Source organism: Synchiropus splendidus, chromosome 1 (genome assembly GCF_027744825.2).
Source record: "Synchiropus splendidus isolate RoL2022-P1 chromosome 1, RoL_Sspl_1.0, whole genome shotgun sequence".
NCBI classification, from domain to species: domain Eukaryota; kingdom Metazoa; phylum Chordata; class Actinopteri; order Syngnathiformes; family Callionymidae; genus Synchiropus; species Synchiropus splendidus.
Window position 1 is genome coordinate 61,215,289 of NC_071334.1, and position 20,153 is coordinate 61,235,441.

General features: G+C 39.8%; 2 protein-coding genes across 5 annotated transcripts; both read left to right on the forward strand.

Annotated features, from left to right (window-relative positions):
- Positions 1–306: 306 nt before the first annotated feature.
- Positions 307–5,141, forward strand: gfi1b (growth factor independent 1B transcription repressor). 4 transcript variants are annotated; one of them, XM_053853442.1, is made up of 8 exons: positions 307–477; positions 765–898; positions 1,092–1,186; positions 1,751–1,915; positions 2,393–2,613; positions 2,697–2,834; positions 3,332–3,497; positions 4,391–5,141. In XM_053853442.1, exons 3-8 carry the CDS (start codon positions 1,099–1,101, stop codon positions 4,567–4,569), a joined length of 957 nt encoding a protein of 318 aa, XP_053709417.1. In that variant the 5' UTR covers positions 307–477; positions 765–898; positions 1,092–1,098; the 3' UTR covers positions 4,570–5,141. The 4 variants fall into 4 exon arrangements, with proteins under 4 accessions (XP_053709417.1, XP_053709421.1, XP_053709420.1 ...); XM_053853446.1 differs by having other exon boundaries at positions 361–379; XM_053853445.1 differs by having other exon boundaries at positions 374–397.
- Positions 5,142–13,778: 8,637 nt separating this feature from the next.
- Positions 13,779–20,153, forward strand: gtf3c5 (general transcription factor IIIC, polypeptide 5). The gene is made up of 11 exons (XM_053887120.1): positions 13,779–14,111; positions 14,344–14,542; positions 14,610–14,805; positions 14,871–15,054; positions 15,934–16,038; positions 17,722–17,836; positions 18,136–18,216; positions 18,434–18,516; positions 19,033–19,115; positions 19,549–19,691; positions 19,887–20,153. Exons 1-11 carry the CDS (start codon positions 13,911–13,913, stop codon positions 20,108–20,110), a joined length of 1,614 nt encoding a protein of 537 aa, XP_053743095.1. The 5' UTR covers positions 13,779–13,910; the 3' UTR covers positions 20,111–20,153.

Here is a 20,153-nt window from a genome sequence, read left to right on the forward strand (position 1 = left end):
TCATGCAATTTTTTTCAAAGATGAACGTGCAATGAACACTTTTAGCAGATATCTTTTTTTTAATAAGGCGCTTTTTGACGTCCCTTCAAATTTGTCCGCTAGATGTCGCCTTCACACATGGCACTCCTTCTAAAGGTCTAGCGCTTGCTTGCGTTTCACTGCGTATCTAAAACGAAACAACCGAAAACAATTATTTCTCCTTTTAAAATGATATTTTATTTGCTCCACCCTCCCTCTGTTTTTTTCCCAGCTCTTTGACTTTGTTGCGTTCGTTAAGAACGCGACATCAAAGCACCGTAAGAAATCTGTCAGGACTGATTCTCAAGCAGCTTGAGTCAATACGTGTGTGCGGGGATATGTGTGTTCTTGGACTGGTTTGGTGTGTGTATCTTTGGAGGTGCTACAGTCTCATATATATATAGATATATATATATTTTCTTAACTTTTCAAATCTTACACGAGCGGAACAGCGCTAAGGTAAATCCTGAAAATCAAACATTGAAGGGTGAAAACCTTTATATCTGCTTCATTTATTCAATTATTTTCATATATTTTTTTATCTGTGCATAGACAGTCAAGGAAAGAAACATTTTCATTTTATCACGGACTCTTACTTACGGGGTTTTCCTTTTAAATTACTTGTTTTGAGTGATTACTGTAGTTTTTTATCTCGTCCTCAGGCGTTCCTTGTAACTGTTTTTTCTTTTCTCTCTTTTTTTTCTTTACGCAAATTCCCACCTGCGTGTTGTCATTGGTCGACACAGATTCTCCTGACAGATTATCTGATTGAAAAATCCGGGAGCGAATAAGAAAGAGCAACAAGTGCGCTGCTTTTACTCTGCATTACCTTTCTGGATTCATTTCTCCCCGTGAATTTTTAAACGACACAGCTTTAAGGGTAAGTAAAAAGAACAAAAAATCTAATTTAAATCTATTTAATAACCAAGCTAGTCAGCTTTTACCAAGTGCCAATGTATTTTGTTATAAAATCAAAGTCACCTCTTTGACACGATACTTGAAAAGTTTTATCAGATAGTTTCTTCGCGTTTTTCTTTTCTTTCTTCTTTTTAACTACAGTTTGTCGTCTTTAGTGTTAACATGCCACGATCGTTTCTGGTGAAAAACAAACGATCATTTATCGTTCATCGATCATATGAAGACGAGACGAGAGAAGTTATAAATGAAGGTAAGGCAAATTATTTTACTATTATCTGTGAAAGAGTCTTTTTTGCATTTATACCTTCACTAACATATGTTGTGGTTGTTGGGCCTCATGTTTTAAGCTAACTAAAACGCGACGTCAATCTTTATTTTCCGCCTGTGTTTTTAACAAAACGGATTATAAGAAATATTCTGTCGACATGAATGAAGTAATTATGTCATCAATGTTTTTTGTTAACACTTCATGTTTGTGGACTGAACCTTCAACATATCGATTCAAGTCGTGAATTGGATTTTATTTATATATATATATATATATATATATATATATATATATATATATATATACTCTCTAACACTAACTCTAACAATCTATGTCTTATGTTTACATACACTAGCATATTCCCCAGAAAATATTTTGTTGTTAAAGACGCTGCATAAAAAAAACTGAAATTGTTTTTTGTGTTTATATTCAATTTTCCGACAGTATTTATGTCAAATAGGAAACATACAACCAATGATTTTGTTTTGAAGAAGGGACTTGTTTTGTAACAGTTTTTCAAATAGATCATTTGGTATTGACTTCCAGAAATCGAGACAGAGAGCAGAGACTTCTCAGACAGATCCACATCTGAGGAACCATGTCAATCAGACTCCGCGGCAAAGGAGGACACTGAGGCCGAGTGCCCCCTGCCAGTCCACCCTGAACCCACAAGACCCTCAGTGGTCTCCACACAGCCGTTCTACCTGTCAGGTGAGCTTCTTGAACACTAGTCTCTCGTCCCTATATATATTTACCTTTAAAGAACTCTTCACTGGTGAGTAGTGATCTGCCATGACAAGCGGACAGCCAGTCTTTAAAGTTGAAATAAATACATTTTATGACGGAAAGCTTCATTCGTCTCTTTAGAAATCCAAAGCACAAATAAGACTATTTAAATGATCACACTATTCTAATAACAAGATTCTGACACACCAAAGGTCAATAAAATAACACCGAATAAGTCAGTCTGGTTTCTGAATTTTTTAGCTATTCTTTCGCGACTTTATTTTTGTCTGGTGGCTGAGATTCAGTGAATTAATGTAATATAAGCAAACACTTGACAATAATATTGGTGATTTAAAATTCTTTGGTTCACACCAAAGCTATCCCTACAAGTTACGTTTAAGTAAGAATTCCATCGATCAATCATTCGTGTCTGAAGTTAATATATTTTGTTTGCTTCCTCAGAGTCTCCCTTGGCTGAATTTCCTCCTTACTACAAGTCATCATATGCCTGGGAGCAGGTTCCCCCCTCCTACCAGTTGACCTTCAGTCCACGGGTGCTTCAACATGCGAGTAGCCTCTACAGCAGTCACATCAACCGCAGTCCACCACGACAACAGCCCCTGGACTGCAGCACACACTACTCTCCCACCTCCAACACTTACCACTGCATCACCTGCGACAAGGTACAGCCAACCCCCTCATCTTTTTTGGCACGTTTTAAAGCATTATACAGGGGTGACCACATTTCACATGCCCTCCACTATAGGTGTTTTCAACACCGCATGGCCTGGAGGTCCACGTTAGGAGGTCGCACAGTGGGACACGGCCGTTTGGGTGCAGCATCTGCCGAAAAACATTTGGACATGCTGTCAGTTTAGAGCAGCATATGAATGTCCACTCTCAGGTACATTTTCTGGTCATTACTTTGATGATAAAGAATTGTGTTCATTTTAATCATGAAAAAAGAACCATAAAAAAACTCATTCATCTATTCAGACAGTTTTCATGGCATATCTGATCATAGGAGGCAGATGTCACATCCTGCCCCTGATAGCGTCCTGTCAGAAATAACTGAAAATGAACCTTTGGGTCAATGAAGCCGTAACCCCTCCCCCAACCCAACTGGGAGGAAGGCAACAAGTTTGTGTGTGCCGTACTTAATATCTTAAATAAATGTCAAATCCTACGTTTTATACAATCCAAATGAGCAAACATCCTTGTGTGCCTTTGATCTTATGCTCTGATATTAATCTCATGACAAAGGCTTTACTTAAGTCCTGGTTGTGCACCATTGTTTTCGAACACGCTATTTGGTCTACTGTTTTTCTAAGCGAATAATGAGTGTTTTATGGAGCAGTTAATGAGAACGGAGTGTGTGTGTGCTTTGTGTCCTTACAACAGGAAAAAAGTTTTGAGTGCAAGATGTGTGGGAAGTCGTTCAAGCGCTCCTCCACCTTGTCCACTCACCTGCTCATCCACTCGGACACCCGGCCTTACCCCTGCCAGTACTGCGGCAAGAGGTTCCACCAGAAGTCAGACATGAAGAAGCACACATACATCCACACCGGTGCGTCTCCTGCACTTTCGTTTGTTTTGGGAGAGGGGTGGGATTTGCTTTGGACAGACTCATGACTAAACGTTTCCAACTCAAAACTACTCTTAAAATGTCTATTTGGTTATTGGCATCATTGAAATCCATGACAGGCAGGATTGTGTCATATTATTCGACTGTGGTTGGTTTGTTTAGGGCCCCATCATCCACGTCATCTCACACCAAAAGATTTAAACAAAACAACTTTCCAAACACGTAGCGGCCAGTTCTTGTTTATCTTGCATGGACTACTTGCCTTTATTTGGCGAGGATTGTTGCGAGCAACCTTGACACAAGACGAAAAACTTTGGTAAAAGTGGAGCATTATGGAGGAGCTCAAACCATTTCAGGGAGTGCCTTTCAGGTGCAAGTCAGGTTTACAAGAGGTGTTAATATTCCCTCTGATAAATCAGACAATAAGCTTAAGCAAATGTGGCATGGATTTGCATATCCAGTTTTTCGCTGTCATCCGTAATGAAGCCTATCACTGACATTTGTTGACACTGAGTTGCAGGAATCTGAACAAATGATCAGTTCACCACCTTTTATGACTAGTTTTGATCTTGTGTATTGAATATTGTCTGGAGGCTAAGACACTGGTTGGTATAGTTCAAACATGTAACAGCTGACAACAGGCTGTAATGATTCCTTTTATATTTGATTTCTCATTCGTCTCAATGCAACAGATTGTCTTTAACCTCCCATAGGCATTTATAATTTAAACAAATATGTTGTGTGAATGGGAAAAAAACTGTCCGTGTGGGTTGAACTGAAGCCAACTCAAAACGCAGAGTCCATTTTACAGTTGCAAGTTTTGATTGTTTAACTCGCAAGTTTGATGCTAACTTCATCCTTGTATTTCCTCACAGGTGAGAAACCCCATAAATGCCAAGTGTGTGGCAAAGCCTTCAGCCAGAGCTCCAACCTGATCACACACAGCAGAAAACACACGGGATTCAAACCTTTCGGATGTGACATTTGCTCTAAAGGCTTCCAGCGCAAGGTTGACCTCCGCCGACACCATGAGAGTCAACATGGCATGAAGTGATCTTAGCATCGCATGTACAGCAACTGGGACATGTTCAATATTTATCAACAGATTTTGTGAGGAGAAATAATGACACTGTGAATTCAAATATTGCTGAGGTGACTGATCATACAGCAAAGATAATCATTATCATATATTGGTTGGTCATAAGATTCAGTACTGCAAACCAGCTCTTAAAAAAAACTATTCACCCAGGTAGACACTTGGCAGATCTATATTAAAAACGACTGCAACCCATTTTTTGGGGGCATTTCAAGATGAGTTTGCAAAGACGAAAAGCGAATAACATTAAAATCCGAACGCAAAATTGATAAAATGACGTGTGTATGTTTGTGGACTTTGAGATGTTTTATAACAATTGAGGCTTGAGAAATTCTCTCTTTGCTCAACTTCCTGAGATATGTGAATGCTATTGAAGGAAAAAGTTAATATATAGCCCTTAAATACACGTTTGAATTAAGATGGGTAGGAAAAGTGTCATCTCCAGAAATGCTTGATGTATTTGGGATATGAGTGGATGTGTTTACAGGTTTTTATTTAAATAAAAAGCAAACTGAAAGACAACTTGTCCTCTTTCCTCTTAGTAAAATGCACGCCAAGTGTTTGTGTAGTTAAATTGCAAGCCTATGAAGGTAAACAAACTTCTCCATAGCATGCTTCTTTGTGGGCTTTTTCTGAGTCACTGAGTTGGACGCGGATGTTGAATAACTGATCAACATCTTCTTTGAATACACTCATGAACTATGGGAACAATAACACAATGTAAAACAACACGATAAAGAAATCCACTAAATAAACAACAAAAATAGAACCTCATGTCTGACGTTCAGTCGAGAAAAATAACTTAAACTAACCTGAAAATTCACTGTTTTTATGGAAATATTTAGCAAAATAATAAGCTCATATTTCAGTTTGATCTGGCTTATGCTAGGATACAAAAAATAATTACAGTGATGCCAAGCGATAAAATGTTCTTAATGCCTTTAAGTATATTTACTAGGGCTTGCATGAGCCCAAGCATGCAAAGATTTGGGCCTTTTGAAAGTGCAAAACTGCATTATGCTGAGGTTTCTGCAATGAATATGGAATTTCAGGATTTTCCACTCCATTTTTCTAGACAAAAAGGCAAGCACATTTATTTAGCACTCACAATAACTCATTTAGGTAAAAATTTTGTTCATCAGTAGTGCGTTTTGTATATAGCTGCAAACATGGCTGCTTGGATAGTAATGATATGACAACACTACTATCTACAGAAGAAAATGCTGAGCTTTTTCATCCAACACCAACATAGAGTAACGCTACTTTTGGGTCGCGTGGCGACTAAATAAACAATAACGGTGTCAACTTATATAGGACCCCTGTTTAGTAAAGAAAAATCCTCCAAACAAGGAGCACACCTACCAAAACTAGGTCACCTGAGTTGAGATAGGAGCAAAAGAAAAATATGTCTGACTACTTAAACTGGCAAATCCTGCGCCTCGTGTTCATCAATAAAAATGAATGAATAAGATTTCCTCACATTTTAATTGTTCCAATGAGTAACAGTAGGTTCCTACGGCATGAATATTTTTGGCCTCAGTGACAAATACTACAGCAAGGATGAATAATTGGAAAGTACTTTTATATATTTCTGAAATTAGTGGCTTTTCAAATAGAATTTGAACGGGATCCTTGTATAATCCAAACATTAAATTGAAAACCTGAATAAAACCAATATTCAAAATGGTAAAGTCTGATTTGAAACACATTATGTATTTAAAAAAATGCAATGTCTTGAGAGAAAATGTATTTAAAATATGGATTAAAAAATATATTAGAAAATAGTTATTTTTTTAAAGCCACTGAAAGAATTTCAGCCGTTTTGAAAAGCACTCTGAGACTTCAATTCCATTACAATTTCATTATATGGAAATGCCAATCCGAAATGAATTTTGTCCACCAAAGCAATCATTGCGACTAGTGGAGGCCAGACAGTTGTGTCAAGGGGCCCTCAGAGAGCCGGGTCAGTTCTAGATTATAATCTCAGTTTTGAAAAATCTGTATTAACCAAACTACATTTGAATGTGATCCACACGCCCTTGCAAACTGAACAAATGTATCTGTGACCTTTTCCATGTGTTGTTGAGTTGAATGGGAAACTGGGATTAATACGACATGCCGGAGTGGAAAAAGAAGGATGATTAAATAGTCAACTGTCGCCACACCCTGTCAGCTTGTTGGATTTACTTCCATAAACAAACGATGACTCGAACGAAGACTCACCACCTTCCTCAAACAACAGAACCAGTTATCTCATTAAGCTGCTTCAGGCAAATCTGATCATCACCTGGCCTTGGTAAAAGAAAAATCTGACGAGGCGACTGGATTGTTACATGACCTGTTGATATCAGTTCCAGTCGGTTTGGCTCGATGTCAGTCCTGTTTCCGGACCAAGTTTAAAATCTGAGCAAAATCCAAAAGAAATATTTTTGCTTTCTTTTCTGTTTTTCCAGTTTTCATGCAGTTCCACATTCTTTTTTTTGTACAATGCAACAATTTGATTCTGTCTGATTCAATTTGCCCATGTATTTTTAGTAGTAAACATTCACTAAGTTGACATGTCGCCTGATGAACTGCACTGCAATACTGAGCGATGACACCACTGCCATCTCAAATGTTATATGACGTAACTTAGCAATGTGCACAGGGTCAGTGCTGCTCTTGTGTTATTTTCAGGGGGATAGTCTGAAAGATACAAATTTCAGTTAATGAATTACAGACAGAAACAGTCCAAACAATTCAGATCATCGTGTGGAAACATCTTTCATAGGCAACAATTTTCAATACCCAATTCCAGGTACACAACATTATACAAAATGTGATGTCATCACCAAAACGTCCATGATGTAAACGAGATTGCTGTCATAAAAATGTAAATGATTATTCACGAGTAATCTAATAAGTAATGTTTTTAAAATCAAGTGCCAGCCCCAGTTGTTTCATGTTCAGGTCATCTTGAGTTGGACTGACTCTTGAAGTGAGGATGTGTTGCTGTTCATTTTTTGAAAAAGAAAATATACATCAAATACTAAAATAACCTGCTGTGGAGGCACCATTTCTCAATATTTTGATGTTAATATGTTGGTAATAAAAATTCTTTGAATCAATCTCATTAAAGTTTTATATTTCCATATCAACAAAAGGAAAAAATGACATCCAACAAACTCCAGACTGCGCTTCTTGTGATTTGTGTACTTCACTTTTCAGTCATTTGTGTTGCTACTGTCTATTACTGGTGACAGCAGAATTGAGGAATATAAAATTTCATTTTTCGACATTTTGTGAATTTTGCCCAGACTCACACACTTTGTTCGAGAGCTTCCTAAATGTCTGCTACCTCATGAGGTCTGGGATTTCTTTTTGTTGTGAGACTATTGTTAGCCAGTCATTAGGCGCTGGGCGTCGGTGGTTAAATCAGTGTTTGCACATCGACACGTAGCAAGCATAAAGGCTTACTGACTGACAAACAAATCTGAGGTCTTTATGCAAACTGTGTTGATAGCGGGGAGAAACCGAGTTCCTTCTACATCCTGGTTCGACAGTTAGATCTGTTGCCGGATCCTGGTGTGACAGCGAGGCAGCAGAGCAAATCACAATGCTGCAAAGGTAACTGAAAAAAGAAGAGGAGTGAAATATGATCATTTGGGAAGTTGGGAACAAACGTTACAAAGAGAAGCGGGTGTGGGGGCTCTTTGCCGGATCGCCCGGGGGCAAACTGAAATGCTCAGGCCTAATGTGCTATATGTACTTTTAAATGAACAGCAAGCATCCACATGAGAAATATACATTAGTCAAAAAAAAGATCTACTGATAACGTGATTGTCAGTGTAAAGGCATCTGTTTAATGGCGTTGATTTGCATGTCAACACGACGGACGCATCTTAGCAGAAGCAGCCATTATTTCTGTTCCGTTTATCCCTCACAATAATGCCTAACAATGGAATCACGGTGGAAGTTCCCTCTGCAGAATCTCAGTTGAAGAATCTAATAAAGTCTCTCAAGATCACACAGGCTCAGACAGAGTTCCTCTGAAATTTGTTTTGCAAATGACTTCATGCAAATGGGGCTCAGGCAGGAATGAGGCGGCAGTAAAGCCCTGAAAAGGGATCTGATCAAAATAGATGCTAGCTGGGGGAAAAAGGCCAATAACTTGCTTGGGATTTTTTGCTTTGTGCAATTCTCGCTGCTACCAAATTGTTTCTGCCTAAGGGTTGAAATGAAAGCGCAACAATTTTTGCAAGTTTCACATGTATGCTATTTACTTGTTGTCCTCAGTTCTTCATTTGTCCTGTAATTTTTGGATCATTTAGCTTCAACAATAAACACAATTTGAACAGTACCAAGAAAGTGACACCATTATCACACACACCCAGATATGCGTATTTGTGTGTGTGTAGATGTACATGAAGAGCAGCGGAAGACTCAAAAGGGAAATACTGATGTCATTTTGAGTCTTCTGCTGTGCAGTTCCGTCTGCTGACAAGAGTCAGGAAGCTTTGACGAAGTTTGTGTTTGTGTGATACCAGCTGATTGACAGTGAGCGCGTACCATCTTATGTTGTTGAGCTTCAGTTCACGTTACGAACGGCTGTCCAGCAGCTGAAGTCCGATTGATTACTCGTGGGTAGTTTTTGGCATTGAAGATTATATTTAGACACCATATATTAGAATAGTAAAACAAGAACCAATTGAAATTGAACCACAGCAAAGCATGGCATTCAGGAAAAATTGGATTTCCAAAGTGATTTAAATGAGGTCCTTAGCTCGCGTTAGCAATGCTGGATGCTGGGGCCTCAACCAAGAAAAGGTAGCAGAGCTCCACGTGAGGATCCAGGGCCCCTTGTTGGCTCGCGATGACTCAACTTATCACATTTGTCGACTTGGCTTTACTAATATAGTTGAACTTATATAGATTCGAGGCATTTGTCATCATGGGGCCTGAGAACAGTCGCCTGTCTTTCCATTTGCTTTTAAAAATGCATTTTATAAATGGTTCAGTTTTACATGTCCTCTTTGCTCAGTTACTTTTCATATGAACTTTGATGTCTGCGAGTGTCAATAAAGTTTTGATATAAGATGTCATATTAGCCGTTAGCGCTGTTAGCTCTTCGGCGCAGACAGGCGTGAAGGTGTGTGGTCCCTTTAGAGGTGCATCAGGTTTAGAAACAACACAAAGTAGCGCATTTGACCAGCTTCTTAACCGTGAGTGTGTGTGAGAAGAGGAGCACTGAGCACCATATGGAGCACTGCTGCGAGCGATGGACAACTAACGCATCAGCATAGATCTATAGAGTATAGAAAGAATGTGACTGAATCCATGTGATCTCCTCACGTTGGTAGATTATCAGAACGTTCTATTTGTTGATGATTTAACGTCATCATATCACCTACGTCTATCTCCGAACAAATGAGGTGAAACTGGATACGGCCCACCAGTTGAAAAACACTCACTGAAGGTATTCACCTTCGCCTAGGATGTTCTGTTTTGATAATGCTGATCATGTGACTCAGAACAAATTTGATTTTGGTGTTGTCCTGGATTACCATCTGGCCCCAGAAAGATTTGTGACTGACTCATTTGCTCTCGTTCCTCATGTGATCACCTGCCACCAGTGATACCAAATGTCATAGTGTATAGCCACACGGCGACCTAGTGGTTAGCATTCTCATTTTGCAGCAAGATGGCTATGGGTTCGACACCCGGGTCATGTGGCCATGGGTTTGTCTATGGCTCATTGATGCTGAGTTTGGCACCGCTCCCCTTGACCCTCATTTGCAGAACTAAGTCTAACAGAAGATGTACGTACTAACATTAGCGCCTTTTAGCATTTGCAACGTGTAAGCACAGTTGCAGAACGCTCAGGCACTGCACACCAAATATCAGCAGGTAAACCGCTTTTTCAGCTCCACACTAACCACAATGTAGTTTGTGATGTTTAAGGCAGGAAAGGGAGTTGGGCCTATACAACAAATCCTGGTCTAATATGGCTGCTTGGTGGATGTCTGTGCTCCCTAAATCAGGTTTCCCACAGATCCTTAAAAGGTCTTAAAAGACCTTTTACAAATCAAGGCCTTAAAAGGCTTAAAAATAGGGATAGGCCCAACATTCGGTGGCTGAATATATTCGGCAAAACACGGTGCAGAGCAGCCTGAACAATGATTTGAGAGATGATATAAAATAATGTGTTTTTTATATACAAAAAAAGTGACACGGCAATGAAAAGAGCTCTACAACACCACTTTTCACAGAAGCGTCCAATCACAATCACAACGTCACAATCCTCCACTTCAGCAGTGACAGCACCGACTCCCCGGATCACTGCCCGGTTGGCTGGAGACTGAACAGCAGCAGTGCAACACAAGTCAAAATGATTTTCGCTTCTGACTAAGTCACACGTTTCCTCTTTATTTGATGTGTCACGTATCTAGCGTGCGATCCAAAGTGTGCACACAGTGTCAAATTTTTTGGTTCAACACTGTATGCAAGAGCGCGAATAGAATTGCAGTTTGCAATGAATGTTCAACCAAACTCTCTACAGCCTTCTGTTCACTTTATCAATTATACAATGGGAAATGGTATTGATGTTTTTCAAACTGTGAAATATAAACAAATGTCGAAAATATTTAATCATCTAAACAATAACTTTCTTGGACAAACATGTATGTAGATATTTTTCAACTATTTATGCAACATTTTAAGAATATAGTAAGAAACTCGTAACCACAATGGATGTTCGGTACTCGGTAATATTCGATTTTCAGCCAAGAATTTTAGATTTTATTTGGCTTCGGTCCCTACTTACCAAAATGTGAACGCATAAGTACGTTTTTATGTTAGTTAGTCAAAATATTGGTAACACCTTGAGAGATGTAAATTCAATGAGAATTCGCTGTGGTTTTTGGTTTATTGTCGAGTTGGTCTTAAATTCAACTTCAAATGGCTTTAAAAAGTTAACAAGACTGCCCTCTAAATACTTCTCTAGTTTCAACATGAGGATGATATCTCACTGTCGAAGCTGGTGTTCATAAGGAACTTAAAGGTCCTCTGCTCAGTCAATCTCACTGATCCATTTTGATGGTGAAATTCTCCATAGAGAAGTTCAGTCATGAAGGCGTGGACCAGCCTGATGCAAGTGCAACACACATGTCCTAATACGACCACAAATACAGATTGATACCATGAACGTGGGGTTAGGAGGAAATCTGAAAACAGCAGACTCTACTAGACTCCACATGATAACGTTATCATGACGGGCACACGCTGTAACGGCAGGAGGATGCAGACCGAGGGGCAGGGAGGAGCCAGTCCTCGTCAACAGAGATAGCGCCATATGCCGGACACGAATCCAATTTTTGTTTTCTAAGAATACTCGGAGGAAGAGCAAATCATCTCTGTGAGACGACCACCGATTGACAGAGTTTAGCTTCCTGTTTCCCGTACATTTGGCTTTATTTTATCTCCACACACACTGAACAGGTTGTTTTTTTAAATTCTTTGGTAGACACATAATATTCTCATTATTCTGAATTGAGGATCTGACCACACATTTTGGGATTTTGTTAGAACTTTTTTTCTTTCCTCACATCGATCTTGAAAGTGATGCTCCCAACCTAAACGCAAGCACAAATCCTGCTCACTGCCTGGACACTGACTTGCAATTCGGGCAACCTTTAAATTAAAGAACTTTGTTGGTCAATTTTGAGTGAGTACAACAGATTAAATTTATGACTTTGCTCTGTCAAACCAATGAATCTATTTGTTAATTAATACTTTGTTATTTATCAATCCTAGAAATGTCACACTCCACCACAGTAATTCTAAGTGATCTTTTTTCTTCTTCTTGTTTACTGGTAATTCTGGATGATATTTAATCATTAAGTTTAAAATCCAGTTTTCCAACAGCATTTCGTGTACTGATCATGACGTCTTCCTCAATTACTTTAATCTGGACCATGAAAACAAGTAGTAAACAAGAGACGTGCAATTTTGTTGAACTGTGCCACTCATAATACCAAAGAAAACTAGGGACTGTATGAGGAAATGTCTTCTACAACCACAAAACAAAAGTATTACTTTTGGTTGGCAACCTCTTCATGGAAGCAGGAGTTTTTTCCTCGATATGAAAAACACGGATATCTCTGTGACTTCATTCAATCTCCATATGCTCACTGCAAAAACTACCCTATTGACAAGTACCGCTAAGATTAGATGCTAACATTTTTGAACCGTTCAACTGAATCGTAGATTAAGATCAAATCATATCCTTTGAAAAGTACAGAACCGCTGTGATAGGCGTAAGCTGCTCAAACGAAAATGTCACATCTCGTACTTCCCTTGCAGGCCTTTAAAGAAGAGGATGAACTGGAAACAGAGCAAACACGCCAGTAATTGTAATTACCTGAGCATCTTTAATAAGTAGGCAAACATGATCACAACTGTTTCTTCGGTTTCCTTTCTTCTCTGAGGGGATGAGGTCTGTTGACAATCCTTGGGAGTGACGGCAGATTATCTTCCCCAATAAGGTCCTGATGACAAGAAGAGTTTTCCACCACCACCATTGCTATTGACACTCCACATGGCATTTATCTAAAACATCATGTGTTGATATATTAAAGTGGAATCCAAATGGATGCGTTGAATCAATGTGTAAATCAAGAAAAGAGGTCGGAATGGTTGTCTTGAGGCTAATATGTGTTTTGGAGCCAACCTGAGTGCATTTTAGTGGCACTAGTATCATTCAAAAAAAATAGAAGACAAATATAATGGACTCTGCCATTTGTTTACGAGGCACTCTCCTCGTAAGAGGAAGAACAGAGGACGAATGTGTCCAGAAACGGTTACTGGAAGCGCGTCGGTGTGTGCCATCTAGTGCTCAGCTTGTGCGTAACATGTTCTCGGTGATGTTCATTTCCAAAGCTGATCAATGGAACGCAACGGGGCATGAAGCAGAAATTACAATGTACAAAAAAAAAAAAAAAAAAAAAACAGATCGTCGATCGAGATTACCTTTTTTTATTGTGATTTTCGGGGGATTATGGAACGACGGTATGATGATTCGCACATATTTTAATTTAATTATTTTTCATTTTGCTAAACTTTATGTGTGGATTTATGCATTTTTAAGTACACTGTGTGAAATTAATTGTCTGTATTCCTCACATTTGTTCATGGAAATATACTTGATAAGAGGAACTATACTTACATGCCTATGTTTCCTACCGGTGTTATTTTGAAGGCGCGCACTAGCTCAACATGGTGTCTCAGTAGCTCATGAACTGTGGACCACCGCAAGTCAAGTGATGGAGCAAAGAGGGGCCCGGTTAGATTGTACTCTGCAAGAATTAACAATTTCCTCTACCGCTGACAGTGCGGTTGTCCCGGGCAGCTCGGCCACTCTTGAGCTGAAGGACCGCCGACTGGTGTGCGTGGAGTACCCGGCGGTGGTGCGGAATGAAGGCGTGATGCTCGAAACTTTGGGCGGCGAACAAACACTGTCCTCGGTACTTTTCTTTCTCATATATACCTGTTCTGTTAAACAACTATTTCAGCCTTAGTGGTAGGGCTAAGGCGCCAATAAGTGCACTCATGGCAAGTCGGTACGCTCGTCTTGTGGTTGAAACGAGTTCAGCAGAATTCAGTATTAAAGATTGAACAAATAAAACTATGCAATTTCTTTTTACGTTTTCATGTTGAAACTGATGCCACCATTGACGTCTGGTCTTCATCTCATAGATGTTCTCTAACCCTAATCGTCGACTGGAGCTGCGCTTCAGACCCAAGGATCCTTTCTGTCACCCGCTGTGTGGCAATCGCTTCCCATCAAGCAACCTTCTCCTCAAGGTGCGCAGGCGGGTACGGAAAACTGACCCTACCAATGTGAAGATGCACATGGATTTTCTTGGAGTCATCGGAACAACATACAAGTTTCAAGGTTCAACACAAACTCTCAATCTGGTTGTCACAACTTGCTGAAATGTTGCTTTTCTATGTGTTTGTAGGCATGGCGGACTTCCAGTGCCTTGCTGTGCATTCAGAAAACGGAAAAGAAAGTTCCTTGTACGACAAAATAGTTCTCAGAAAATCTGAGAATAAGGAGTTCTTTGAGCAACCTTACCCATGCTTTCTTCCCCCTGCCACTTTCTCACGACTTGACAGTCCTGTTGACTACTACTACCGACCTGATGTCATTGTCAAGTAAGTCATTCCTGTCAAAGCATATCGTACTGGTGTTGTTGAACATTTGTTTTTCTTCTTTCCAGGCAAATTACAACAAACAGTAAAAGCGTTATAGGTTTAAATCGTGCCCGACGTCCACATAATGCCATTTTTGTGACCTTCAATGAAACTTCAATTCCATCCCAATGTCTTGAAGCCGCAAAGAAAAACTGGTCCAGGATCAGTCTGAAAGAGGGTGATAGACTTGCAGAGGAAAATCTCAGAAAGGTATGCAACTCTTTAGAAAACTATATTTGTATTTCCTGTTTGTTTGTTTTTTTTAAACTGATGCAATATACATAGCGCAGAATACCAAATTAAGTAATACAAAATGGATACCAACCAGTCCTGTGAATACTTAAACATAAAAAGAAAGGTTGACTATTACATAACATAAGACAAAAGTTGCTGTTATTACATTAAAATTCATTTACAAAGCACATGTTGTGAGTGGACTTTCTAGGAGATATGAGTGGATATTATACAAGTTTTGTTTTATGAGGTTTTCTATTGAACGTCAACGGCATGTCTTCAGATGCTGAACAGGGACCTCTGCTGGAAATTGTTTGAATTACAAGACTATCACAACCTTGTTTTTTAATTTACAATTGTATTTTTTTCCAATAGCGGGATATTGGTATTTTATAGTGAGATGTAGTCTAATATTAAACATAGAAAGCATTAATGTTGGAAACAGTTATTTTTGATGGGCGAATTTTGCATCATGTCTGACCCCTCATATTTTTAATGTACACGATCCCAAATTAAAATGGACATTAATATCTCTGTTGGTATTTCACTGAAATCAACTTATGAATATCCTATTAAAAGAGGCTGAGATGGAAAAGGAGAGTTGATTTCCAAGTGAGATGAATGTAAAAATAAAATAAAATATCTAAACTTGTAACAAGGTTTGCATAATTTCCATTTGTGAGGGAAGAAAAAGCAGTACTGTACTAGTCACTGAAGCGGTTTCCAGTGCTGTTTTCAGTCCATCAAATAAACCAGCCAATTCAGAAACTGCACCTGGTTTAAGTCTCAAAGTTACGTGACAGTCTGCAGGTCGTGGAGCGTCCTTCCCTGTCTTATCTGTACTTTTGGACCTAGATGTTTGAGAGCCGGCCCATCTGGAGTCGGAACGCTGTCAAGGCCAACATCAACATTCACCCTGAAAAGCTGAAGCTGCTGCTGCCAGTCGTCGCCTACTACATGGTTCGTGGAGAAAATCACATATACTTCTAGATCATTGGGGGATTTTGAGCGATATTAGTGTGTGAGTGATCAGGTCACCATCAGCGTGTGTGCAAGAGATCTGGCTGCATTAGCTCCAGTCTCGCGTTACATTAAAGGCATCATGGCTGACTCTTGAAATTGACAATGTTGTTGGCGACACAAGACATAACTGAATTGAAGTATTTCGACTATATTTTTCAAATCCTTGGGTGGACAGCAGAGGATTACATAAATGCCTTTTATTTTATTCGATTTTATTTACTAATACAAGGAAATTATTTAAAAGAGAACCTTTCCTGGTGATAGATGTGCCTTTGAATGTGATATCAGACCCCTATGGATGTGCAATGTGTTTCTTTTCACACAAACCTCTCAATATATATACACAAATATTTACATTAGACAATGTGCCCTGCCCTGCCCATCCAAAAACTCTTAGTTTACGCACTCTCTGCTGCGATTGGTCAGGAGTCACGGGTATGTATGGGTGTGTGCTCCAGCCCGCTTCTTTCTTCAGCTGTTGTCAGGAACGCCCCCCGTTTGAATCATGGAAAGTCATGAGGGCTGCTGTTGATGCCACCACTGTTTCCGGAGACTCAGCAAACCTGAAGTTATGAGTGAGGAGGCAGCAGTGTTTATGCTTTTTGCAATACTGGAATCAATTTCCAAAATCAGTGAAGAACGTTTTTGTGTCAAGAGCCAGTTGAATGAGACATGGCTCAGTTCTGTGCCTCTCTTGTGCCTGTTATGTCAGTGGACGAATCGCTCTGTAAAGTAAATCAGAAATTATTCCTTCTACGTGCATGTGTGTTGCATATACGTGCACAAATGACGCCTTCATTAAGATCATAACAATGTGAAACACTGAAGTAACTCATTCTAATCATGTGCTAATCGCTGGTCTGATCCAATGGAGGTGACACATCTGAACACTTTTTTGTACGGCTCATTCTCATAAGGAGGTGGGTGAACTTATGACTTTCGCGCTGGAGGCAAACTCACGGCTGTCAATCCCACTTTGATGTCACATTGTTCACTGCTCACGGTACTGATCGGGGAGAACTTTATAAAGCCTTGACTTCAAACAGGGCATCATCATGGAGAGGATACATACCAGTATTTAAAATGATATTTGAGTCAGAAAAGTCAGCACTGCAGGACTGGACCGCTTTAAAGTTAACATTTCTTCATGGCTTATTTTGCAACATTATTTCTCTATTGCTACTAAATGATTTTGGGAATCGCAACTTACAATATCATTGCGAACCTAAAGAGCTATGGTGTCAGTGACAAGTTAAATCCAGAGTCATGAAGTGTGGCGCATCAGCCCTTTTTGTTGTACTTCATGATCTACAGATGCAAGGCTTTTTGATGAAAAGCCATTTTGTAAACTTCTACCTGTGTTTCCCTGCCAAGGCGCCTCTCCCTTGACTATCTCTTGGTGTCACCTGCCGTCTCATCCATACACAGTTTAACTCCATATTTAAAGTTACAGTTTACCCCCAGCCCTCACTTGGTCCCCCCTCATTAAATGCAATGTGAAAACACAAATGTGTTAAATAATCATGGTACTAATATTATGAATGATGAATGAATAATCAAAGTGTTCTGTTGACTTTTGAGGTATTTTTAACTACCACTAATTCTGTTGTCTTGGTTTAGGTGACAGGGCCATGGAGGAGTCTGTGGGTGAGGCTCGGTTATGACCCTCGAAAGACGACTGACTCCAAGATGTACCAGATGTTGGACTACAGGATACGGTGCAGCACCAAACATGGTCAGTTTCAATGTATTCGTCGTCTGACTAATATAACAGCTCAACACATGGATCATACATCATCACATTTGGCCATTGCCTCCAGAAAGTCATGGTAAACATCAGCTTCAATCAGTTGAATTCCAAATTATGAATTCATACATGATCATTGATATTGAAAATGATTGTGTCACATATGTTGAAACTGCCTGGAGATCAGACTATGATTTAAATAAAGCGCTTTTTAATGTTTTTATTTTTATATTTTGTTATCTCTGATTTGACTGAAACTCAGACCACCGCTTGTTTCTACTAAACAGGATACTCGCTTTCGGACCTGCCAGTGAAACCCAAGCGCAGTGCACTGAACTACAATCTCTCCATTACTGTCAACAAAACTGGTAAGCTGCTTTTTTTTCCCCCTCACTCAACATGAAGATTATAATGACAGTGAGCGTCTCCAGGTTGCAGCTCTGGTTAACCCTAGCTAGCTGGAAAGTGGCAATATATGATGCTTATTTAATAAATAAACTCTTGTGACTCACTCAGAAAACAAGTCTTGTTAGTGTCATGACTTCTTTCATGAACTCATCTGTAATGCTCATCTGTCCTCTATAGCGCCACCTCCTGCTAGTCTGACTGAGCTTCCAGCACAGGCACTTCCAAGCACCAGTGAAGCAGCAGTCACATACCAGCTGAAGGTTAGTGAAGGATGCAGCGAAATCTAGTTGTTTGGTTTGAAGTCTCAGATTTGTCCAATGTGACTCAAGTGTGTATGTCCTCGTCACTGCTCTTTTCTGTCCATCTATAGTTATACATCTTCGCTGTCAATGTCCACAAAGAGAGACATTGCACTGAAAGAGCTATCAGTGAAACATGGAAAAGTGAATGTTTATCTTTGCCTCAAGGAGATAAAGATTTGTGTCTATGAGTTTGTATCTGTTTGGGAAAACAGTTCACCGTTTTGACCAGCGGCAACTTAAGCTGCCAAGTAGGACTAAAGCTGAAAGACGTTTCTTTCATTTGATTCCATTTGTCTTGTTTAAACATGACTGTTTATGAAGAGCAACTCTTTTGGGCCCTAGTTGTGTTTTGATTTTCTATCGCCATTGAGTTGTATGCATTGTGTTCCGTCATGTATTAGGCTTAACTATACAAATTTATGATGAATGTTTGTCACGTTCTCTCATCATAAGTCACATAATTCTCTTCTTCAGGATTCATCCTACATCTTCCAAGAGAACATGTTGCCTCCTCACCGACAGATGTTTTACCAGCTGTGTGACCTGCATGTGGACAGGTGCGCCATGCTTAAGTTATTGATATTCTTCAAAAGGGAACAGTTTCCTCAGGGCGAAGGTGTAATGGCAGAAGTGAATTTGTCTAATCCAAAGTTGTGCTTTAGCAGGATAAAAAATCACTGCGTTGCTTCTATCTCAGTCTCACCCATGGCCTGTCCTCTACTATGTTGCATTTGTACAATTACAATCCATTTTTTCCCTCTGATTCATTGCATTGAATGAGCAGCTGGTCAGAGGACTTTGTATGTTTTATGTCCTGTACAGCACCCTGTGTCCTTAACAATGTTGCAATCACAACATTGGAATTTGTTATTGGATTTGGGGTATGAGAGCAGATTTTGGTCTTGTTTAGAAGTTTCCTCATTTAATTTTATGTATGTCCTTGTGTCATCCCAATATCTGAAAACTGACTTTGGATTGAAATGTGTCCAGCATCAGAGAGCTGATTAACTGCAACAACGGCTCTGAAGTGGTTTGTGACGAACGTGACGGTTGGTGTGTCATTGGTACGACTGACCTACTGAGGGAAATCATCTCCAACATGGTGAAGAGAGTCATCCGGGCAAATCGACCCCGTAAGTCAAGTGTGTGTTTGTGTGAGTGTGCACCTGGTTGAGCCTCCCTTGTGGGGACCAATTCTTGACAGAAGACCTCCTTCTGAGGACAATATGCCTTTGTGGCAACCAATGTGTGGTCCCCACAAAGAGATGTGTGTGAGCGAGAGCAAGAGAGCATGTGTCTCTTTACTAAACCCGTCTCACTTTCTGAAGCGTTACCGGAGGCTCCACAAAAACACAGGCATAAACGGCAGAGTTGTAGACAAGAGGACGAGGAAGCGGATGAAGACTACGAGGAGGAGGAGGACGACGAAGATGATGATGAATTTCACCCTTCAGAGGGAAGTGAGAATGAGATGGAGACAGAGATGCTGGATTACATGACAGAAGAGCAAGCCTCAGTGGCTGAGGAAACCTTTTCTGCTGATTTGTCTTAGCCGCTTTGGTCATTCACTGAATTTCTGTGGACATGAATAAACT